Source organism: Pelodiscus sinensis, chromosome 2 (assembly GCF_049634645.1).
Source record: "Pelodiscus sinensis isolate JC-2024 chromosome 2, ASM4963464v1, whole genome shotgun sequence".
NCBI lineage: Eukaryota > Metazoa > Chordata > Testudines > Trionychidae > Pelodiscus > Pelodiscus sinensis.
The window spans coordinates 106152259-106177596 of record NC_134712.1 but is presented as its reverse complement, the minus strand read 5'-3'; the positions used below and the strand labels follow the sequence as shown (position 1 = coordinate 106177596).

Here is a 25338-nt window from a genome sequence, read left to right as displayed (position 1 = left end):
GCCACAGAGGCTCGAGTTACGAAAGATACGGGCATCGTGTGCCCTGCCCAACCCCCCGATAAAAATGTCAGTAAAATGTCCACAGTGGTCGACCAGGGCCTGCAGCACCATTGAAAAATAGCCCTTGCAGTTGATACTGGGCCACTCGATGTTGAGGTGCTCGAATCAGGGTGTGGGTCCCATCTATGGCTCCACCACAGTTTGGGAACCCCAGGGCAGCAAATCCTGCCATGATAGGGTCCATGTCTCCCAGGGGGATGACCCTGAGCAGCAGGATGGAGTTGATGGCCCTCACAACCTGCAGAAAGAGACCAAAAAACACACAGAACAGAGAATGAGAGAGCGTGCCTGTGCCCTTGAGAGGTCCCCCCTCCCTCCCCTTCCCCCAACACCCCAGAAGCCACCCCTATGTGGGCTGTGTGAGGGTGGGATGGCTGTGTGAGGGTGGGATGGCTTCCCCCCATCCTCAGGCTCCCCCACCCTCTAATACTCTATTTCCTGAGGGTCCCCCTTTTCCATGATTCCCCCCTGCTGCAGGGACTGCAACCCAAGAGTGTCTTGCCTCCATGAGGAGGACCCTGACAGTGGTCTTCCCCATGCCAAACTGATTGCCCACCAACTGGTAACTGTTGGGGGTAGCGAGCTTCCAGATGGCAATTGCGACCCGCTTTTCCAGGAGATAGCTTGCCGCAGGTTGGTGTCACATCATTGGAGGGCAGGGGCGAGCCAGGCACACAGCTCCAAAAAGATGGCCTTCTGCATGCGGAAGTTTTGGAACCACTGCTGGTCGTCCCATTGCTCCATGACCAGCCAGTCCCACCAGTCGGAATTGGTGTCCAGCCTCTAGAATTGCCTCTCCACTGTGGTGTGTGGTTGTACCGGTCTTGCTCCCGCACATAGGGAGAGGATCTAAAAAATGAGCTCAGACTCGAGCTCTTGGAGGGCCAGAAAGGCAGCCTGCACAAACTGCTGCAGAGACTGCAGTATGGCCATGTGGGGCAGCTCTGGCTCCATGGCACAAAGATAAAAGCTGGGCAACCAAAGAAGATGCTGCAAGAGCTTTGCTGTCCCTTGAAGAGGTAGGCAAGCATGCAGCAGAAGCAGAGAAACGGCTGTCCAGGTGGGTCCCTTCAAGCGCGTGTCTCAGCTAGGCTTCGGCACCAGCGCTTGGAAGCAACTGGTGACCTAAAGCCCTTCCTGAACTGGTTCCAGGTGGCCTTATATGCGAGACAGCATCCAATCAGTGTGGACGCTATCTTTCGAAAAAGCAAATCACTTTTTCAATGTGCTTTGGCAGTGTGGATGCTGTCTTTCAGAAGAAACTTTTTTGGAAGATCTCTTCCAGAAAAGTTTCTTCTGAAAGAAGCCTGCAGTCTAGACATAGCCTCATAGGCCAACTTAGTGCCTCTTCACTGTTTTTACATCTGGTGTTTGGGTGATCTCACAAGAAGAACCACAATGGAGACACGCATCTTAGCTTCATCCCATGGTCAGTAAGTAGCAGAATTGCATGATGTTTTATTTTTATCAACATTTGGATTTTTAATTTATCAGGGTTCTTTTTAGCATTTTTGTGAGAATTATAAACCAGATCCCTCTTTTAGTTCCATCAATAAAATCCCATGTGCAGAAAAATTACCCGAGAAGGGAATGCCACAGTTTTGGTAAACCAAATATTGGCATATTATACAAATCTACTATATATTTAAGAGAGTCTGTTTGTATGTCTGTCCAAGAACACCTAAGCAGTAAGAACTAGGACCATCAAATGTGGTATACAGCTTCCTCTTATCATAATTTAATGCAGCATTCTTCAAGGTGGGTCCTGGGTGTACTGTCCCAGCCAAGGAGAGCCACGAGGCTCTGGCCTACATACCCTATGGCTGTGTCTACATTGGCACCCTTTTCCAGAAAAGGGATGCTAATGAGACAAGTCGGAATTGCAAATGCCGCGGGGGATTTAAATATCCCACGCGGCATTTGCATGAACATGGCTGCTGCTTTTTTCGGGGCTTTGCTGGAGAAAAACGCCAGTCTAGACGGGATCTTTCGGAAAATAAAGCCTTTTCCGGAAGATCCCTTATTCCTCTTAAAATCAGGAATAAAGGATCTTCCGGAAAAGGCTTTATTTTCTGAAAGATCCCGTCTAGACCGGCGCTTTTCTCCGGCAAAGCCCTGAGCCGGAAAAAAGCGGCAGCCATGTTCATGCAAATGCCGCGGGGGATATTTAAATCCCCCGCGGCATTTGCAATTCCGACTGGTCTCATTAGCATCCCTTTTCCGGAAAAGGGTGTCAATGTAGACACAGCCTATAAGTAAACAAAGCAGCGCGGGCTCACTAGTGGCTTTCCTATGGCCTGCTTTGAGAAACTCTGATTTAAAGCAAGGTCAGGGTTTGGTTGTGCCAGGAAAACAGGATGTGCCTGGAATGGGATTACTTTTCATAAAACCAAACAGAAAAGAGACAGAATCACCAAATCAAGTACACTCCTCAAACTTGACATAATTGAGGAAATGCTGAAAGAGCACTCAGGGTAGGCTCAGGGAAGGCAGGGGTTCAGAGTGGGCACATAGAGTGTCACTTCTACCCACTGGCCTCAGCACACAGCTGCTGCAGCAGCTCCATTTTGGGCTGGTGGGGGGCTTTGCCTCCCCCCCCCCCCCCAGCTGAGGTAGCTCTGTGCTGGAACCATAGGAGGGGGTGCCTCACTCCCTCAGACATGGCAACTCTGTGGTGGGGCAAGGCCATGGCACCCAACCTAGAACTGCCCCAGAACTGCCACTGCTAAGGGATAGGTGGTCCTTCTGTGGCCGCCACCCAGCCTAACCTGGACCTGCCCTAGCCAGGGGATATGCACCACCCTCCCTTGGCTGTGCCTGCTGGAGCTGTAGTAGCCAGGGAGAGGTGCTTCTTATTTGTCCCTAAGGTGCTGTGGGGAGAAAGGGCTGGGGTAGTCCTCACTTCCTGGGACAGCCTGCATACTGAGCCCCTCATGCCCTGCCCTGCCCCAGAGTAATGATTTAAATGAAGAAAAACAACAATTGATTGTGTTAGGACCTGAGCAATGCTGGATAAATCTTCTAGTATATCTGGATAAATCTTCTATATACAGGCAGTCCCCGGGTTACATGGATCCGACTTACATCGGATCCCTACTTACAAACGGGGTGAGGCAACCCCGCACTAGCTGCTTCCCCCCAGCAGACCAGGGAGACGCGAAGCTAGCGCCCCCCCCCCCCCCCCAGCAGACCAGGGAGACGCAGAGCGGCTTTTCTCAGCAGACACCTCAGCTTGAGAATAAAGGACTGAGGGAAGTGAGGTATGGGAGAATAAAACTGAGCTCTGGAGAAATGTTTGGCTAGAGTTTCCCCTACAATATGTACTAGTTCCGACTTACATACAAATTCAACTTAAGAACAAACCTACAGTCCCTATCTTGTACGTAACCCGGGGACTGCCTGTATAATATAATCCCAGAAACACTTATTTAAAAATGTTTTCCAAATAAACTGAAGTTTGGATCGCACATGTTAATATACTGACAGGGTTTGGTGATATGTTCTTCAGGTGACTCCTAAAGCTATTGTGACTGCCTAGCATATCAGTCATTCAGAATGGAGTTTGGTTCAGATTTTCTCCAGAAGGACTTGTTGATGGAAGGTTAAGGATTGAGAGAGCTGCTTCTTGTGTGAAAGTTCATCTGCGAAGTAGGTTGTTCTGCCATTATGAATACACTTTCTTTTCTATTCTATTTATTCAGAATATCAATTCTGAATAAAACATAAAACTTACATACAAAATATAAGTAAACTTCAGTATAAACACTGCATCACATATAATTCATGTGGGTTTTTTTTTCCTTTTATATTGTGGCTGTGCCAATTTGTTCAGATACAATAAGAACATGAGAGAATTTTTATACAGCCCATTGCTTAAAATTTGAACCAATTAGAATTGATTTTTTTCTGAGATTAAAAAAACATACAGGCAGTCCCCGGGTTATGTACAAGATAGGGACTGTAGGTTTGTTCTTAAGTTGAATTTGTAGGTAAGTCGGAACTGGCATCCAGATTCAGCCACTGCTGAAACTGACCAGCGGCTGACTACAGGAAGCCCGAGGCAGAGTTTCTCTGCCCTGGGCTTCCTGGAATCAGCCGCTGATCAGTTTCAACAGTGGCTGAATCTGGACGCCTGGGACAGAGCAGCTGGGACGCTGCCGGGTAGGTCCCCGCAGCGCCGCACCTCGGTGCTGCGGGGACCAATCTGGCAGCACCCCAGCTGCTCTACCCCAGGTGTCCCCAAGTCAGTTGCTGCTGAAACTGATCAGCAGCTGATTCCAGGAAGCCCGGGGCAGAGCAACTCTGCCTTGGGCTTCCTGTAGTCAGCCGCTGGTCAGTTTCAGCAGCAGCTGACTTGGGGACGCCTGGGGCAGAGCAGCAGGGGTGCTGCTGGGTTGGTCCAGTAGCACCGCTCCTCGGCGCTACTGGACCAACCCAGCAGCACCCCAGCTGCTCTGCCCCGGGCTTCCTGGAATCAGCCGCTGATCAGTTTCAGCAGCAGCTGACTTGGGGACACCTGGGGTAGAGCAGCTGGGATGCTGCCGGGTTGGTCCAGTAGCACCGAGGAGCGGCGCTGCGGGACCAACCCGGCAGCGCCCCTGCTGCTCTACCACAGGCGTTGGCGAGAAAAGCCTGGTCTGCTTGGGGGGGGGGCGCAGCTAGTGCAGGGAGACGTGGGCGGTGGGACTGCTGAGATGCGCCGCAGTCCCGCCACCCAAATCCTCCGCGGCTTTGCTCCGCATCTCCCTGGTCTGCTGCCCCCCCCCCCAGCAGACCAGGGAGACGCAGAGCGGCTTTTCTCACCATGGAGGATGCGGGCGGCGGGACTGCGGCGCGTCTGGGCGGTCCCGTCACCTGCGTCCTCCGCAGCTTTGCTCCGTGTCTCCCTGGTCTGCTGGGGGCCCCCCCCCCAGCAGACCAGGGAGACGCGGAGCAGCTTTTCTCACCCCGGAGGATGCGGGCGGCGGGACCGCAGCGTGTCTGGGCGGTCCCACCGCCCGCATCCTCCGGGGCGAGAAAAACCCCATTCGTAAGTACGGATCCGACATAAGTCGGATCTGCGTAACTCGGGGACTGCCTGTAGTTCATTTTCTAATTTTCATATGGCTCTAGACTTCCTGGTTTCACTCAGGACATGGGCTGATTTTATGGATTTGTCAGCCTGACTACCAGGAAATACTGAAAGTTTTACAAGAGGATTGGAAATCTCCTGGGTGAAATCTTGACTCAATTAAAATCAGTGGCAGAAATCTCATTGACTTTAATGGCATTAGGATTTCACTTCATGTGCTCAGACTGAATCACAATTCAAAGAGCTAAACTGCCAAGTATCCAAACTTCCTGATTTTAACCCATCTTTAATTTACATATTAGAGGAAGGCACAGACTGTGGAGTTTGAATGTAGAACCAGACCTGAATTTCCTGAAATTGCAGCATTTCCGGATGGAGAGGCTGCTTTTTCACACGTATCTTTTCCATATAAAGAAGTTCACTGGCTAATTGGCAAGCTGTACCAAGTACAGCGTTGAAGTGTTAGGGAAGCTGTGTTATAATAGCAATAGAAAAAGGAAGAATTACAACTTCCCTTGGACTCCGTGCTATAATTATTTATAGTTCTAGTCCAGAAGACCTATGCAAAGCCTATGCATGGTTTAATTTCTATTTAAACTCTATTTCAAACCTTTAAGTGGGATTTACAGTACATAGGCCATTTTTGTTCCCTTGGCACAGATGCTAATTTCACCTGACTGAAGAAATCCTGAGTAACTGTGATTTGTTCTCATCTGGTCCCACACTCAAAGAAAAAAAATGTCCCAAGGGAAACAATTCTGAAGTATTTTAGTGATGTGTAATTTTGTAAGTATTGACCAACACTTTCTAGTATGACAATAAATCTTTTAAAAATGGAAAACCAAATCCAAAAAAGCCTCTGTAACCATGTTTCTTAACTTACTTTAATGTGTTACACTTAAGTATATTGTATCAAGCAAACTGCCTGGCAAACTTCCACAACGTTATCATCTTTAATTGGCAGGCATTCTGAAACCCAGTATAACATGTTGGCTTTTTATTAATGCCAGGCATAAAGATAAATGGTTTACATATCTGTGATCACATAATTAAATATTAATCAACAAAATGAAATATAAGAAAGCTTTTTATGTATCTAGTTATTTATTTTCATTTTATAGCTTTTCAATTAATCATCTAGAATCAGTATCTTACAGAAAGTACAGTAATTCCCAGAGTTTCTGAAGGACACAAAATCTGGAGAAGGAAAACTGATCCCCAGATTATCTACTTAACTGAGCAAACCAGTACAAAAAAATATTACCAGGGAAGAGAGTGATATATCTTTGCTGTGCCTGCTCTATGAAGTAATTATCTCTTTGTATAGCATAATGATTATATTTTTAAGGATATGATTTCAATTTTCAGTATGTATTCATATTATCATAGGGTATTTCTCTTGATTTCAGAGTCACAAAGGGAAAGCCATCTGCTGTTGAAAGGTGTTGCAGGAAAAAGTAACCGAACAGTTTGTCCAATACAGAAAAGAAGTGGAAGCCCAAGTAAACAGAAAATGAAGTAATTAAAAGTGGCTTTTAAAAAAAATGAAGTGTTGAATAATTTTTTTACAATTTTTTTTAACCCTTTCAAACACAAATTTGGGGCCAGATCTTTAAATGTTGTAAATTAGCACTAATCCACTAAGGTGTCCTTTGAAGAATCTGGCCTGTTGTCTTTTATTGATTTTATTCTTAAAATAAAATAAAGCATAACTTAAATTTTCCATAAAAATATTCCACCAGCATATTGCTGTATAAATGTTTTAATAATTATATATGAGAAATAAAATCTTTCTCTGGAAAAGCTAGTTTCTATGTACCTCACTGATGGAGCAGTCTATGTCATAGTCTGTTTCACGATTTATATCTGCATTGTCTGCCTCTGTCTGGAGCTAAAGGAGAAGAGGATCCTAAAAATCTTAGCTATATTATTGGTACAAGGAAGAATGACACATGGTTTGTGACAGTTTAACATGTGTTTATATTCTTTGTAACTATAACACAATTGTATATGCTATTCACTTGCTTCGTCCGTGTGGTACCAGAATGTCAGTTTTCTATATTTTGTATTTTAGTGTTTTTATTTTTGTCACAGCAATACTTAGAGACCTGAATCAGGGAATAAGTTAGCACTGTGCTAAGTGCTCTGCTAACCTTTGGGAAAAAGACACTCCCTAACTCAGAATGATTGTATATGTTATTAGATACTTATAAAATAGTAATAAAATAAACCTTTAACATGCACATGATGTAAATTTTCTTTTCCATGCAAAGTATTTCCTGGGTTTTCTTTGAAAGTCTTATTTTAAAAAAGAACACTTCCCTTCCCTTGCCTCCTTAGAATCATTTTATCATGTAAAGAATGCACTGAGGCACTTTTCAATGTAGTTACACAGTTGACTATAAACTAAGAACTGATCGATAAGCCACATCCTGTAACTAATGCAAAGTGACACATTGATTAGAGCTGACAGGCAAATGCTCATTGTTAAAAACTGTCCAATGCTAGCAAAAATGTGGCATGATACTGGTTGAACACTCCACAGCTGTCACAGCACTGAATATAGTGTATACAAATGTTAGGATTAGTACAGCAGGTTTTTTTTTTTATTTTAGTGAATTGCGTAGCACAAGCTGGAAAAATCCAGTGATATGAGCACTTGCTGTGAGACAGTATACAGTTGGAACTGGATGAATATGAATGCACTGGTCTATAGGAGATATGGTTTTCAATTAATACCAAAGAAGAGGTTGCAATTTGTTGGGCAAGCTAGACATGATCAAAGAGCTTCTCTGAGACTGCTAAAGGAAAGTATTTTGATATCTTTAAAGTCTTCCTTTGAAGGGTAGTGTGCCTTTAGCTGTTTCATCTCTGTAATTTTGGACTGGATTGTTGTTTGTAAAGAGCTTTTTCTGGAGGAGCTGTTGATATATAATATTGATATGGATGGTATATAGTGTGACCTTTGTAGTGAAGCCTAAATCGTTCTTGTAAATAGGATTTCTCTAATATGGATGCACTGCTCTTGACTATAGCGATAACATCAGAGTATTTCCATCCAAACCAGTGAAATGATGCCATTTTCCTCTTTTCTTTTTTATTTTAAACTGAAAGCTCCTCCTGCTGGCATATTGCTGAAACATTTTGCCTTGGCACCATGGAAGAGAGCAGATGTTTCCTCTGCACCTTACAAGTGAGCTTTTGTATGGGATTCTTTCCCTGGGAATTAAAATTATTACCATTCCCCCTGTTCATTTTCTCCTGTTCCCTCCTGTTTGCTTTTCAGTTGGAATAAAGAAGATCTTCAAGGAAGCAGTTTGGGAAAGCTTGATGTCTGCTAAAGTAGCAATAGATTCCCAGTCTTATCAGTATTGCAGTCCCATCAAGGAATATGAAAGGACTTCACCACCCACTTCTAAACTCAAAACAAATTTAAAAAAGAGAGAGAGAGAGATTTGTTCCATGTTCAGTGGAGTGCAGTGGCTCTTGTGGCATAGTCCCAAACACCAGAGGTTTCTCTGGTGATTACCAGCCCTCCGGGAAACATCAGGCCACCTGCTCCTGAAGCTAGCAACTTGGCTGCCTCCCATTTTGCTTCATAACAGCTTGGAGACACAGAAAGAGATTCAACCAGTTAGTTTAAGCACCTGGCATCACCCTGCTTTCCCCTCATGATCACCATAATGCCTCCCTTGCAAGCAACCAAGACCTCCTCCAAGCAAATGGGTGCAGCAGAATAGCAGCTTTCAAATGAACACTGCGGGTCTATATTAAGCAAGCAAGTTCAAGTAAGGGGAGTAAAATTCCTTCAAATGGGTTCCATACAGCAAATTAGCACCTCTTTTCCCTGCTCCTTGTCTAGTTATTCTCTTGCAGTGTCCTTTTTTTATAATTACCAAGATTTGCACACCTTTAGGTGATATTTTATGCAAATTAAGGGCTGTGCTAATGCAACTATTTGCAAATAATGTGCCTATAACAATAAACTTTCACACACACACAAATGTGAAAAGCATTGGCTGGATAGCCCTGATGAATGGAAACCTGTGTTTATCTACACAGCAGACATTCTCTTCAGCTATGCTTGTGTATGGCCCTAGCCTAGACTATTCCTAAAAACACAAGAATCGGTGCTGCTAAACAAACCTACCCTCAACTTCCTGGCTGACTCTCTTTTTTTTGAATGCAGTGGTGTAGCTGTGTGGGTCACAGATTATTAGAGAGAAAAGGTGGGTGAAGTAATACCTCTTATTGGAACAACTTCTGTTTGTGTGAGAGAAAAGTTTTTGAGCTATACAGAGCTCTTCTGAGAAATGCTGCAAAAATCTCACAACTCAATACAGGGTTGAGCAGACAGTTTAGCATAAGTAGTTGGCACCTAGTCTAAGGGACCAATCAAGGTGAGGTGCTTTGAGGACAAGAAGAGGATTCAGTGGGTTACACATTATTGTAACAAACCATAAATCCAGTATTTCTATTAAGATCATGAATTTTAGTGTCTAGCAAAGTTATGAATTTAAGCTCCCAGACTCATCTTGAATGCATTGTGTATATTTCTGTTGCAATGAGAACTGATAGGTCAGATACAGAATGACTGCGTTATGATAATCGCTTCTCGGCCTTTTGGCTAAGATCATGTGTTCACTCTCAAGTGATGCAGTGTATTTGTCCTTTTTTTGGTTTGGTTTGGTTTTGCTGTGTGGTTTCACCCACATATTTGTTGGAAAGTGATAGAAATGTAGCCGTGTTAGTCTGGGGTAGTTGAAGCAAAATGCAGGACAATGTAGCACTTTAAAGACTAACAAGATGGTTTATTAGATGATGAGCTTTCGTGGGCCAGACCCACTTCCTCAGATCAAATAGTGGAAGAAAGTAGTCACAACCATATATACCAAAGGATACAATTAAAAAAATGAACAAATATGAAAAGGACAAATCACATTGCAGAACAGAAGGGGGATGCGGGGGGGGGAGGGGGAGGAAGGAAGGTAAGTGTCTGTGAATTGATGATATTAAAGGTAGGGAGAGTGGGATGTTTGTGAGTTAATGGTATTACAGGTGATAATTGGGGAAACTGTCTTGGTAATGGGTGAGATAGTTCAAATTCTTGTTAAGTCCTTGTTGGCAAGTGTCGAATTTTAACATGAATGACAGTTCAGAGGATTCCCTTTCAAGTGCAGATGTAAAAGGTCTTTGTAGCAGAATGCAGGTGGCTAAGTCATTTAGAGAGTGTCCTTTCTGGTTAAAGTGGCAAGAAACTGTTTTTTCTTTGTGATCTTGTCTGATATCTGTTTTGTGGGCATTAATCCTTTGGCGAAGTGTCTGAGATGTTTGGCCAATGTACATAGCAGACGGACACTTTCGGCACATGATAGCATAGATTATATTTCTGGATGCGCAGGAATATGTGTTCTTGATCTTATAACTCACTTGGTTAGGTCCAATAATGGTATCAGCAGAATGAATATGTGGACAAAGCTGGCAACGGGGTTTGTTGCAAGGGAAGGTACCAGGGTTGGTATTAGTGTGGTATGTCCTGTGGTGGTTGGTAAGAAGGGGCATTTGTATGCTGGATGAGGTACACCACATGTTGCAATAGGCAGTTGTTGGACCCATGAATCATGAAAGGTGTGTACTATGCAGTGGAGATACGTCTACAGGTTTTGTGTTTTTTTTTCTGGCAAGTTGTAGAGGCTGCTTTGAGTTGGTGAGTCCTAGCCTGTGGGGAGCTAGTTTCTGATGATGAGCTGAGGGGGTAATGTGAAGGCCAAAAGAGGGGGTTTAGGAAATCTAACATATTGAGTGAAGTTTAGTACTTTAATATGCGGTTCTTCAGTGGAATTTTAATTTCTTATAGTAGTACTGAATCTGGCCAAATAAAAGGAATAAAACTGAACAAAATACAAAGTAGTTTTGTTACACAGATATTTTTAGGATACAAGACATATTTATGGTATACAAGCAAATATAAGAGGGTAAGTTTACAAGATAGGATACACAAAGAACAAGTTAAAAATCACTTAGGAAAGTTAGATGTCAGCAAGTCACCAGGTCCTGATGAAATGCATCCCAGGATACTCAAGGAGCTGATAAAGGAGGTATCTGAGCCTTTAGCTATTTCACACCCAGTACAAAAAATTAGACAAAATTAAGGATTTATAAGTCCAAGGCCCAGGATTTTGTTTGTTTTTTAATAGGGCTGTCAAGCGATTAAAATATATAATCATGATTAATCATGCGATTAAAAAATTTAATTACGATTAATCACGCAATTAATCACATGAACCTCCTCTTTGAAACACCGCGGCGGTGTTTCAATGGGGCAGTGCGGCATGGATCCCAGGATCAGCTAGAATCCCCAGTTGACCCCGGGCTCCATGCAGAATTGCCCCTTTGAAGCGCCACGAGGGTGCATCAAAGGGGCAGCGCAACACGGACCCCAGGATCAGCTGGAGTCCCCATCTGATCCCTGGCTCCATGATGTGCTGCTCCTTTGAAGTGTCGGAGTGGCTCTTCAAAGGGGCAGCACAACGCGGAGCCGGGGATCAGCTGGGCACTCCAGCTGATCCCCAGTAGGGAAGTTAAAGACTAGTCGACTATATGACAAGCAAATGCTTATTGGATAATTAGTCGACTAGTGGACTAGTCGATTTCTCCCCTCTCCCCCACCTCCTTTGCTGCCTCTATTAAATAGAGGCAGCAAAAGGGGGGAGGAGTATTTCAAAGTGGCAGTGCCGCACAGCTGTGCAGCGCTGCCACTTTGAAACCCCAAGGTGGTGTTTCAAAGGGGCAGCTGTGGAGCCCAGGATCAGCTGGGGACTCCCCAGCTGATCCTGGCATCTGCACGGCATTTCCCCAGAACCTGGGGTCAGCTGGGAGCTCCCAGCTTATCCTAGGCTCCACACAGCAGTGGAAGCCAGGTCAGCTGGGGGCTCCCCAGCTGACCCCAGGTTCTGTGGAAATGCTGTGCAGAGCTCGGGATCAGCTGGGGAGTTCCCAGCTGAACCTGGGGTCCACAGCAGCCCCTTTAAAATGCCGCCTCTGGTGTTTTAAAGGGTCAGCTGCCATGGAGACTGGGGTCAGCTAGGGACTGCCCAGCTGATCTTGGGCTCTGCACAGCAATGGAACCCAGGGTCAACTGGGGACTCCCCAGCTGATCCTGGGTTCTGGGGAAATGCCGCACGGAGCCTGGGTTCAGCTGGTGATTCCCCAGCTAATCCCAGGCTCCACTGCCCCTTTGAAAGATGTGGAGGTGGTGTTTCTAAGGGACGGCCGCCGCACAGGCTCAGCTGTGAGGCGGCTGCCCCTTTGAAACACCACCTCTGCGCATTTCAAAGGGGCAGTGGAGCTGGGGAGTCCCCAACTGATCCCGGGCTCCACGCTGTGCTGCCCCTTTGAAGTGCCGCAGTAGCACTTCAAAGGGGCAGGGTAGCATTAACACATTAAAAAATTTAACATGTTAATCCTGGACTGCGTTAATCACATATCAATTGACAGCCCTAGTTTTTAAGCTTTTTCTATGGGTCTTGAGAGCCCTGAAAGCTGGAATTTCACCTCGTTGAGCCCATTTTGTAGCTTTCCCAAATTCATGGTGGATTAGCATCTCATGGCATTTACATATAACTACAGGTCATCTAGAGATAGTACTAAGAATAAAACCAAAAAACTAGTGTGCATGAATAAAGAAGTGCAAAAAGCAAGCAGGGGTAAATAATAGATGAGATATTTTATATGTCACATGACCTGTTGTCTCTCTTTTTATAGTTAAGATGGTAAGTTCTGTCTCTCTTTTTATAGTTAAGATGGCAGCAGAGACAGGATGTTTGTTTTATGTGTTTACAATACCTAATATGATGCTTCCAATGCTAATACAATACAAATAACAATCAACTTGTTGATAAGGTGTGAAGGATATTTGTAATGATTAGAGAATGAAGTGAGATGATGTAAAAATAAGTTAAGAAAATGAATGACGGGATCCATGGTATGAATTCTTACAAGAGTATATTATGTTTGTTTGTACTGTTGTCACTTGTTTTCCATTGCTATATCATTCAAAGGGTTCTATCTTGTGTAAACATTTTGAAAGTCAATATTAAAAACCAAGAACTGGAGAATAGAACCCAAACTGCACAGGAAGTTAAGATAAATAATACAAAATGCAAGTACATTAGGACTAAGAGATACATGAGGGAGACTTTTGGGCACCTGAAAGGATGACTGGTATAATTAATTGACAGAAGAAGCTAAAAAGAGAGAATTTTCTGCCTCTGTGTTCTCAGTGGAAGATGAATGCATAAATTTCCCGAGGCAAAAAATCAGGATCTTGTAAAAAATAATGGTCAAGAAATTAAAGATTGAAGATTGATAGACAAATACAGGAACTTATACTGGAAACATTAATCAGGGACAGATAGCAAATATATGTAGAGATCTAAGTTTTGATTAGTACTAGACAGGTATAGTTCAATAACAGGAGAACAAAATAGATTTTATTGAAGAAGTTATGAAGTGAGTTGGTAAAGCCATGGATATTATCTACTGTACCACTGGAAAGCCTCTGATATAGTAATGGCAAAACAACTTCTCTGTTCAGTAAGTAGATACAGTATTCTTTAACTGGATAACAAAGACAGAAGGAACTCATGATTGCAAAAAGTTTTGGATGAAGGAAGGTGACTTGCTGAGTGCAGCAAGAATCAATGTTAGAATAGGTTTGGTATACTTTCAAGGGTGGCCCGTCCATATAGGTGAACTAGGCAGTCGCCTAGGGTGCCAAGTTAAATGGGGCGCTAAATGGTGGTGCAATATCATTGAGGGGTTTGGAGGTGGGGGCGCCGATTGCATGGTTCGCCTAGGGCACCAGTTGCTGGCAGCTAGTCTAGAGCCGCCCCTGTATACTTTACCTGCAAATAGCAGAAGTAACAATGTAATGAAATTTCCTGATGACAGAAAAGGCAATTCCAATACAATACAAACTCCTCAGGACTGGAGTTGGGGGCCAGATCCTTGATTCCACTAGTGCCCATCTGTACTGCCCCAGTATTTCAAAAGGGTTATAAAACCAGCGTGACTAAGGATCCTCCAAGGTTAAGGAGAATCTCTAGGGGATGTAGACATGGTGTAATGGCTCTATTCCTCATTATTCCCCCCCTTAGCACAAGGGTATGGTTGGGAAAAAGGGAGCATGGCCAGAGCATTCTTCACTCTGGCAATTCCCAGCTGCCGGAACAGCCCCTTCAGTCAGGATATTGCCACACTGCAGCTGGAAATGTGTCTTCCAACCTGAGTAGCCAGACATGTGCTAGCTCTGCTTGAGCTAGTGTGCTGGAAACAGCAGTGTTGCCATTGTGGCTCAGGCAGCGGCCCAGGCTAACCACCCAAGTACAAGCCTGCCCATTCCCCTGAGTCTGAGCTTGGAACCATAGGCAGCTGGGCCCAACTTAGAGAGCTTTTAAGCTGCTTTAAGTGGCACTAAGGGGCAAAATAACCCCTGTCCAGCTCCAAACTGGGGAGCTGTAAAATTGATATTACACCATTTTGTGCACTTCCACCCTTCTCCCTGTCATTTGCCGAGCACCGTTCAGCTAGATCTGAGTATTGGGGCCCAGGGTGTTTCCAGTGGCAAGAAGCTCGCTGTGAACATGCTGCCGTTGGTATTCTACCTGAGCAGGAATTTGATGGGTCTCAAAGCACATTGTGGAACATAGCTTTTTGGCCAGAAATGTGAATGAATTTGGAGTAATATTATGGAAAGGTTTTTTTGCCCTCTAGCACATTGCACTGCTTTATAGAGGTTGACAAGAATTGTTACGACATGTAAGCAGCATTGGTTGATGTTGTGTTTTTTATATCTGTAATGCGTATATTATGGCTTCCGAGCACAAGATCTGTTACATAACAGGACTTTTATGCCAGCCCAACTCTAGCTGCAGGTCCTGATGGCAGACATCCCACCAGTACAGAGGGTGCAGCAGTGCAAGCTTCCTATAAACCTCTTCCTAGTGAGGAGTCTAGAACCAGTCATCACAGCACAGAATTTCAGAAGCCCCAGGAAAAAGGGAAAGGTCACGTGGGAGATGTACTGGTTGGGCTCAACACATATTTTTAAGTGGGACTGACTGGATAGTAAAAGCCCACACCTCATTGTCTTGGGTGTTTTGCTTTGAGACATAATGAAAAAGAGGTGCTCTGACAACTATGTAAAGAGCGAGGAGAAAAAAGAGACCTAGATAATTAGGGCCCTACCAAATTTATGGTCCGTCTTGGTCAATTTCACCCTCCTAGGATTTTAAAAATCACAAATTGCATTATTACAGCTATTTAAATCTGAAATTTCATGATGGTGCAATTGTAGGAGTCATTGCCCAAAAAGGAATTGTGTCTGGGGTGTGGGGATTTCACAAGGCGATTGTAGGGAGGGTTGGGGTACTGCTGCCCTTACTTCTGCATTGATGCAAGTGGCAGCACTTCCTTCAGAGCTGAGCAGCTAGAAAGTAGCAGCTGTTGGCTGGGCGCGCAGCTCTGAAGGGAGAGCTGCCATCAGCATCAGAGCAGAAGTAAGGGTGCCATGGTTTGGTATTGCCACCCTTACTTCTGCAATGCTGTTGATGTGGTGCGGCCTTCAGAGCTGGGCACCTGCCCAACAGCTGCCACTTTCCCATCACCCAGTTCTGAAAGCAGCATTACCACCTGCAGGAGCACAGAAGTTAGGGTGGCAGTATCACAATGCCCCTAAAATAACCTTTAGACACCCCCGCTCTCCTCCGCAGCTGCACTTTTGGGTCAAAACCCACCAATTTGAGAAAAACTGGTCTTCCACATGACACTGTATATTATAGAGTAAAAGCACACACAAGACCAGATTTCACTAGGGAAGCCAGATTTCATGGGCCGTGACACTTTTTTGTGGCCAAGAAGCTGGTAGGGCCCTATAGATTTGGAAACACGTCTTGTAGAACTAGGATCCAATGAGGATTTAATGGGTTTAGAGAGGCAATGGGACTACACGTGAAACTAAGGATACATAAATATCTGGAGTGGTATACATTTTTTAAATCAGCAATGTTTCTGTCTCTGTCTGACATAGAAAAACTATTATAAGCATGCTTTTAGAGAGATTTATAAATGTTATTGGGAAGATGAAGCTATACAACACTTGCCAGTTCAGTGCTAACAATGCTAGACTCTCTTTTTTTTCCTCTACAGAAACTCTGAGTTGTCATCCTACATGGATACATGGCACAGAGTGAAGAACACATGGTACAAAGCCATTGACAGAAGCTGAAAATGAATGAAGATCACTGGTACTTGTACTTGTGACATTTTCCTCTCTTTTTTTCCCTGACTGATATGGGTGATGTGGTAGTCAGAAAGGAGCCTTAACAGCATCCTTACTGAAGCATTTGTTTTTGACTCCCATCATCACAAGTCTACAAACCATTAGAAGAAATGACCAGTCAACTCCCAGAAGATCCTGCTGAGCCCCAGGGCTTAGATGAGCTGGAGTGCAAGATCTGTTACAACCGCTATAACCTGAAACAGAGGAAACCCAAAGTGCTGGAGTGTTGTCACAGAGTATGTGCCAAATGCCTTTGCAAGATCATAGACTTTGGGGATTCTCCTCAGGGAGTCATAGTGTGCCCATTCTGTAGGTTTGAGACATGCCTACCTGATGATGAGGTTAATAGTCTTCCTGATGACAACAACATCCTTGTGAATTTGGCCTGTGGGGGAAAGGGGAAGAAGTGCCTACCAGATAATCCTACAGAACTGTTGCTAACTCCCAAAAGGTTGGCGTCTCTTGTTAGCCCTTCCCATGCTTCCTCCAACTGCCTTGTTATAACCATCATGGAAGTGCAGAGAGAGAGCCCCCAGATCCTGAACTCCACCCCGGTGGTGGAATTCTACAGACCCACAAGTTTTGACTCTGTTGCTACTGTACCCCATAACTGGACAGTGTGGAACTGTACATCCTTGCTCTTCCAGACCTCAATTCGAGTGCTAGTTTGGTTGCTAGGTTTGCTGTACTTCAGTTCCTTGCCTTTAGGGATCTACTTACTGGTATCTAAGAAAGTCACCCTGGGGGTCGTCTTCGTCAGCCTTGTTCCTTCGAGCCTTGTTATTCTCATGGTTTATGGCTTTTGCCAGTGTGTATGCCATGAATTTCTGGACTGCATGTCTTCTTGATAACAAATACAGTGAAATAAGAAATAAGACACTGCCATGTTTCTGGCATAATTACTTCTCTCTATTTTTATTTATTTTTATTATTATTCATCACACTAAACAGAAGCAGTGGCCACAGTTTTATGGTCCATGTATTTAGTTTGTAAATTTTGCTTTGATATTCATTGTGCTTTGTTCTCCTTGTTCATTATACTAACCAATAGAAATACAATTTATATGTCAATTTTTAAAGGTTAAGCTATAGGGGGGAAAGCAAAATTGCCTGACCTGATGCTGCTGCCCTTATTCAGATAAGTAGCACTTATTTTCAACTGGGTTGGTCACATGAGTCAGAGCAGCAGGATCAGGATCTGGGAAGACATTGGAAGACTATTAGGCATATTAGGCAAAGCCCATATTATGTTCTGTTCTGTCACATGTGTTTTATCTGACAGTCTCTTGTTGTTTATCATAAGAACCAGATAAGATACTGTAAGTTCCACCAGTCTATAGCAGAAAACTTTGTGGGAGATAATTGGCTGCTGCCTTCCATTTCTCCACTTAAAAGACAGTAGCATCCTGGAGCGAGGAGAGGAAGGTATCTTCTTGTCTTAGTAGAAAAATTTCTTCTGTATGTTCCTCCACCCCGCCTCAAACTCCCACCATGTATGCACTTCTCCTTGTGTTTGCAGCTCCCCTTGAGACTCCAGCCTAAGACACGCCCTCATGAGCAGCTTGCTGAGATGTTCACACCTTACTGAGAGGCGCAACCCCTTTGGACTTCCCTTCATCGATTCCAAGTTCTCCTGTGAACTGCTCTAACCATGCTCCATTAATCCTTCGCCCACAGGTGGAATGTGCATTTCCACCTCTAAAACATTTTAAGCCCATGAGTCTCCCCAGTAAGACACCTGATAAACATTATGGATTCTCAGCTTCTGATAGATACACAAGAGAACCCCTCTTAATTTCTTTAGCTACAAGACAGACCTTCTTTCTCTTCCATTGAGAGACCTGCCATCTAATTTATAAATGATTCAAATGCAAGAACAAGGATTGATATGTGTATCTGCTTTCTGGTTCCCAAACTCACAGTATGAATACTGTCAGAAAATCCTGTGGGCCTGATAAATAATTTCATTTAGAGCTCAATCCTTCAAAATGCTGAGCTTCCAATGATTTCACATAAAGTTGACTGCAATCTGGAACGCAAAGTCTCAGGCTCTGCCACGCACTGGAACTCCATTACCTTTGGTAGTTACAAATAATTTACCAGCATAACTGCAAACCCAATCAGGCCCTATAATATTGGGTTGGTTTTTCAAACTCATGGAAGGTCATAAAAATAAAAAAGAATGGTTAATGTTCAAGTGTATAAATAATGCTAGATGAGAATATATCTAAGGCTCTGTTCCCCTATGCACAGCAGAGCCAAAAATGAAAAGAAGATATATATCAGTACAAGCATAGTTTTGAGATTACATGCAAGGTTAGTGCAGTATAAAGGGGAAAGATGCAAGTAATGCAAAGCCCGAATGCACTGCCTAACAAGGGTCTCAAAGCAAATCCATATAATGCAAGATGGAGATAGAACAAAGAAAGCATAAAGTGGATTTGTTGCCACCCTAGGTGATTTGAAATTGGATTAGCCCAGTTTGTGAAGAAGGTTCAAATCACTTCTACCATTACATTCCTATTAAAGACAGAAAAAGGTGACAATTTTACCACTTTTCTTCATCCCAAGGAAGTGTATAATACATATGTACAAGAAGAAAAATGTAGCAGAGTATAGTTTTCAAATATATGAGATTACAGAGCGATGTACTCAATGGTTAAAGGAAATGTTTTAGTCTTTTCAGTAATCCATTGCTAATAATTAGCATTAAAATATTTTCATACTTCTTAGAAAGGGATATTACTAAGTTACTACTTTTAATGCTTGTGGTAAAGCATGTGTAGTCAGATGAGCTGGCATCTTCAGCATAGGTAAATCACATGGTATAAGTAATCCATAAACTTCAGAATCCAAACAGAGCAAATGTGAGAAATGTGCAACCCCTGACCCCCAAAAAAAGAATATGTTTTTTAGAATATACATAATGTTTGGAAAATGTGTGTGTCTGTGTCAGGGATTTACATATTTATAAGAGTTTCTGTTCAATTTGTCTGAGTGTAATATTTCTAATAAATAGATGGCTGACTCAGGAAGAAATTTCTGCAGATGTGTGCCATGTATGTATGTATTACTATACAAGGTTTTTGCTGTGCTATCTTGTGTCTTTCCCTGTCTTTTATTTTTAAATGTTTTAATGTTACTCTTGAGTTATCTTAGCTCCAGCACCATATTTTATTATTTGGGTTTAAAGCATAACTTAATATAAAATGGAAGATGACAATACCTTTTGCTTACTGCTCTACAAGTAACAAAAAATACACTGACTGTAATATTGCAAACAGTGACAAAGAGTATGGCATGGCAATTAAATTGTATTTCTGACGAATCTACAGGTTTGATTTCTCTGACATCCAATTAAAGGTACAGTAATATCCTAGATCACTCTTTAATATTAGGCTACTCAAAAAAGTGTGAATACAGGCAGTCCCCGGGTTACGTACAAGATAGGGACTGTAGGTTTGTTCTTAAGTTGAATTTGTATGTAATTCGGAACTGGCGTCCAGATTCAGCCGCTGTTGAAACTGACCAGCAGCTGACTACAGGAAGCCGGAAGCAGAGCAGCTCTGCCCCGGGCTTCCTGGAATCAGCCGCTGATCAGTTTCAACAGCGGCTGAATCTGGACGCCTGGGACAGAGCATCTGGGGCGCTGCCAGGTTGGTCCCTTAGCGCCGCACCTCGGCACTACTGGTCCAACCCGGCAGCAACCCAGCTGCTCTACCCCAGGTGTTCCCAAGTCAGCAACTGCTGAAACTGACCAGCGGCTGACTACAGGAAGCCCGAGGCAGAGCAGCTCTGCCTCGGGCTTCCTGTAGTCAGCCGCTGGTCAGTTTCAGCAGCGGCTGACTTGGGGACGCCTGGGGCAGAGCAGCTGGGGTGTTGCCGGGTTGGACCAGTAGTGCCGAGGTGCGGCGCTAAGGGACCAACCTGGCAGCGCCCCAGATGCTCTACCCCAGGCGTCGGCGAGAAAAGCCTGGTCTGCTGGGGGGGGCACACTACCTGTGTGGCTTTGCTCCGTGTCTCCCAGCAGAGCAGGGAGACGCGGAGCAGCTTTTCTCGCCGCCAAGGATGCGGGCGGCGGGACCGCCCAGACGTGCCGCGGTCCTGCCACCCGCGTCCTCCGCAGCGAGAAAAGCCTAGTCTGCTGGGGGTGCGCACTAGCTGCGCCCCCCCCAGCAGACCAGGGAGACGCGGGCGGCGGGACCACCAAGATGCGCCGCGGTCCCGCCGCCCACGTCCTCCACGGCTTTGCTCCGTGTCTCCCTAGTCTGCTGGGGGCTCTCCCTCAGCAGACCAGGGAGAGACGGAGCGGCTTTTCTCGCTGCAGAGGACACGGGTGGCGGGACCACAGCACATCTGGGCGGTCCTGCCGCCCGCGTCCTCCGCGGCGAGAAAAGCCCCGTTCATATGTAGGGATCCGACATAAGTCGGATCCACGTAACTCGGGGACTGCCTGTACACAGAAACTGATTAAATAGATATACTGAGATGCAGTTGGAGCATATTATTATATCTGAGGTCTCATAAGACTTGTAATGTACCCAGTCAGAATTGTTAGGAGGTTCTAATGCTCAATTATTTTTTGAGAAAATGAGAGAAGTTACTTGCTCTGTTATCAAAGTTAAAAAAAATACCATCTGTTTAATTTACTTTCATTATTTAAATCTCCATTATTTAAAATACTATTTTAATGACTGAGAACTATTAAAAACCGAAAACACTAGAGTAAAGCAAAAGAAACCCTATTGATGTCAATAGTGTTACATCGGTGTGAAATCAATGTAAATGAGAACAGAATCAAGCCTTACCTCCCAATTTTATCTCACTTCATGAACATTAAACTTTCCATGAACAATAATTTCTGCAGGAGCTGAAGTTAATGCGTTTTTTTTGTTCACGTACTTGTCTTTGTATTTGTCGATACAGTTCTGTTATTAAACATACTTAATTGTCAAAGCACATCCAGCAATGCAGTTTACCATATTGCTCTGTCCTTTTAGATTGCCCAAATGTTGTGGACTTTATTGTTTGCTGACTTGCATCTTACATAGTTTTTGTAGCTATGCAATTTGATTATAAGATGCTGCCAGTAGATGTATGGAGAAATCTGATTTGATAATTCTTTGCACCCACTTTGCACTGGTGTAAAATAACTACATGAAGTTCAAGGCAGTGGAGGATCAGGCCCTGCCACTACTATTTTTTATTTTTACTTCTTAATGATAAAGCAATTGATTGTAAAATTAAAATAAATATTTAGGCTCAGACTAATTTCCTATCAGATTTTTAATATTTTAAAAATATTGCCTCAGTTGCATTACAGAGACCTTTCCACAGTATTGACCAAAATGAAAAGTGATGTCTTTGACATAGCAGCTGTCCAAGTCTGTCTTATCAATAAGTGTGTGTGCTACTGTTAAATAGATATGATGGGAGAAATCTAGGTTCCATTGATGGCAATGGGAGTTTTGCCATTGAGTTCAATGAAGTCAAGATTTCAGTGTCTCCAACAAAAAGCAGAGTCCTTGTGCTGAGAGATCATAATCCTTGAAAGGCACAAATGAGTCAAGAACAATATAGAACATAGCAGACAAATATCACACAGGCAAATATAGGATGATGTGCAACTCTTAGCCAGAAGACTGATCAAAGACCATGATTTGAGAAGAGACATGAGAAAGGAAAGTTGGTGGTCTCTTAGGAACGGATCTCTGTTTCACTTGCTTTCCGGGCACCAAGCCATTGTTTATAGTGGTTCAAAAGACTCTTAATATTTACTTTCTTCAGGTGATGAAGAGCATTCCGGATAGCCCAAAGACACGCAAAGCAAGTAAGTCTTTCTCTAATTTCTCTGAGGATATGTATGCATGGGCAGTGGGAGGGTGTTCATCCTGGAATGCAAAATCTTCCATAGACTACCGCTCTGTGATAAGATATAAATCAATCAAAGCTGTGTGACAGTTCTGTTCTAATATATATCTTGATTTCTATTTCTAATATATCTTGATTTCTATTTGAGAGGTGAAGGTTTAAACATTCCATTTGGATGGAGTTGGTGCAGATGAATGACAGGTACGCACTACCATTTAAAAGATACATTTAGACTGGCCTATATCAGAGTTTCTCACATTTTGTCACAGGCATTTTCCCTCCTATTACAAAAATATACTTTGATCCCCTCCATGTAATTTATTTTAAATGTGGAGGGTAGAACATAGCATTTCACTGGAGAAATGGAAGGGGGGATTGGACATTTTGGAATTATATTTTTAAAACACCTAAAGTAGATAAGGCAGCCTGTTGTATTTTTTTCTTCATTTCCACTTTTAGATGTGCAAATTAGGCATTATCTTTCAAGTACTACTAGTAAGTACTCATTACTGAAGATTCTGTTCTGTCAAACGGTAAGAAAAACCATACATATTCCTTTTATTCTCTGCCTGATACCATTTTCCCTGGGGTTTTACATCAGCTTTCTGATTAAAAAGTTGGAGCCTCACAGTTTAAGAAATGGTAGCACAGAGAATAGACTTGCTGTGGGTTTCAATCAGTCAAATATTAGCCAATACATGAAAGTACAGCTGTTTAGTTTAATGAATAAACAGTGGGATTTTTCTAGTGGCTGAATTTTTATATTTCAACAACAATTGCACAACAATGATTTCACCCAATAATCAATCTTAGCAGACTTTTCTGTACTGATGTATCCTGTACTACAAAGCATTAGATATTATTCCTTAAACAAAGGGAAATCATGTCACAGTATGAAGTGCTAGCACAAATTTAATTTGGTATGAAATTCAAATGATGCTATATTGTGTTTTGCAACACAACAGCTGAAATCCATTTATTGTATTTAAACATCTTCCATAAATTATACAAATTGGTTTGTATAAAAATCCATTGAATCAGAGAAATTAGATATGGAGAAAGCCTATTTGGCTCTTTTGTCCCTTTCCTGTGCCACTTCAGCATTGTTTCTTCCAGCATACAGAGAGTGCTTTATCTAGTCTAGTTTTACATAATTCAAGCAATGTGGCCTCCACCCCTTCCCTTGTTCCACTGTCTAACAGACATGGTTGCTAGGAAATTTTTTTACCTTATACTCAGCCTATATTTTCCTTTGCTCATTCAATCCCTATATTCTGTTTATATCCCCTTGGAACACCCTTTTAACTTGTAAGAAATCTGTGTTTATATGACATATTTATCTTTTTCATATTGGGATTGAATAGTTCGTATATTTGTGTTATTGAAATACTATTGGTACAAGGCTAATATTTGAGAAATTTTGCTGTGTATTAATGGATTTGCCAGTCATTGCTGACACTCATGTCCTGATTAACAAGTGAAAAATTCCAAGTGATTCTGAAAGGGATAGGCCATCACAAGGGCCTACATGGCAATATTCTTGAGCCTCCAGTAGATGTTGAATACACTGCCAAGATATAATTTTAAAATGGGTCACTTTAATAGAAATGCATAGAAATCAAATTTTGTTGATAAGTCAAGCCATAAATAAACATGGATCACACTTGGCAAGTCTCTTACCGCTACAAGAAATAAAACTCAAATGAATTACCTTTCACTGTACAATGGCTTATGCCGATATGTGTAAAAACTCTGATTCAATGGACATAATATATTGACAAAGTAATTATGATTCACTGAATAATCCTTTGTGTATTTCAAATTACAAGACCGAAGAAAGTGGCTGAGGAAAGTTCAGATTGACTGTACTGATCTCCACTCATTAGCCAGTTATTTTTGAAGTGGTATAAGCGCATATCAGCAGTAACTCAGGGTATGTCTACACTACTCCCTAGTTCGAACTAGGGAGGCTAATGTAGGCATTCGAAGTTGCAAATGAAGCCCGGGATTTAAATATCCCGGCCTTCATATGCATGTTCCCGGGCGGGCGCCATTTTTAAATCCCCTTAGTTCGAACTGACTGCCCGCGGCAGTCAGAAATTAATCCAAACTAAGTCCTTAGTTCGGATCAACTGTTACTCCTCCTGCAATGAGGTGCAACAGTTAATCCAAACTAAGGATTTAGTTCGGATTAACTTCTGACTGCCGTGCCACATCTGTGCACAGCTGGCAGTATGTATTTCTGATGGTACACATCCTCCCATGACATGCTGCACATAACAAAATGTATTCCACATATGGATGGACTCAAAATAGAGGGAATATTGCCTGGGACTATTAAACTACAATATAGAGGATATAGAAATTAGCTCCATAAAATTTGTGGGCTTATTGGATAGTAAAACCAAAACATTTCAGTCCTGAGAGGCTGCTTATGATAGCCACCTTAATCCCAAAAGCCTCAAAATAGGTGCTCTTAGTACATGAGTATATACAGTATGTTGTGTGTATTTACGTGGACACAAAACTGAAGTGTATACAAACCTCCTCTTATGTGAATTAGACAGCCTCACATTTTAAACATATAAGAAGCATGAGAAGCAAAATGCGAGTCAGAGCATATGAGATTTATCCAAGGTACTGGAAATGTGCACTGCATGTTCTGGATTTAATCTTTTATGGCAGAGTTAAAAACATGGAACTAAAAACAGGCTAGTGGTAAAATTATGTGGAGAACACGCTGAAAGCTGATACCACTGATTTTTACCTCCTTTAGAAAGTTGCAGAAAACAGTTTGAAGAGTATGTGCAGGTCTGCTGGGACTGAGGGCAGTGACGGTGCAATGTCACAGGGGAAGTGGTTGTGAGCCACACACGCATGTGCACATAGGTAAATGCAGCTGCCTGAATGAGGCAATGGTCCCTATGTACAGTCCCTCAGCATAAATCATTGCATCTCCTAGCAGGAATTGGATAGGAGAGAGCATTGTGTATAC

At 43.0% G+C, this 25338-nt stretch overlaps 1 protein-coding gene across 1 annotated transcript in view; it reads left to right on the top strand.

The window, feature by feature from the left end:
- Nucleotides 1-19979, top strand: part of RNF182 (ring finger protein 182) — a 50954-nt gene extending 30975 nt beyond the window's left edge. The window contains exon 2 of the mRNA XM_006121807.4: nt 16340-19979. Within this exon, the coding sequence (XP_006121869.2) occupies nt 16583-17320 (738 nt within the window). The 5' untranslated portion in view covers nt 16340-16582 and the 3' untranslated portion in view covers nt 17321-19979. The remainder of the gene's footprint in view (nt 1-16339) is intronic.
- The last annotated feature ends 5359 nt before the right edge of the window (nt 19980-25338 follow it).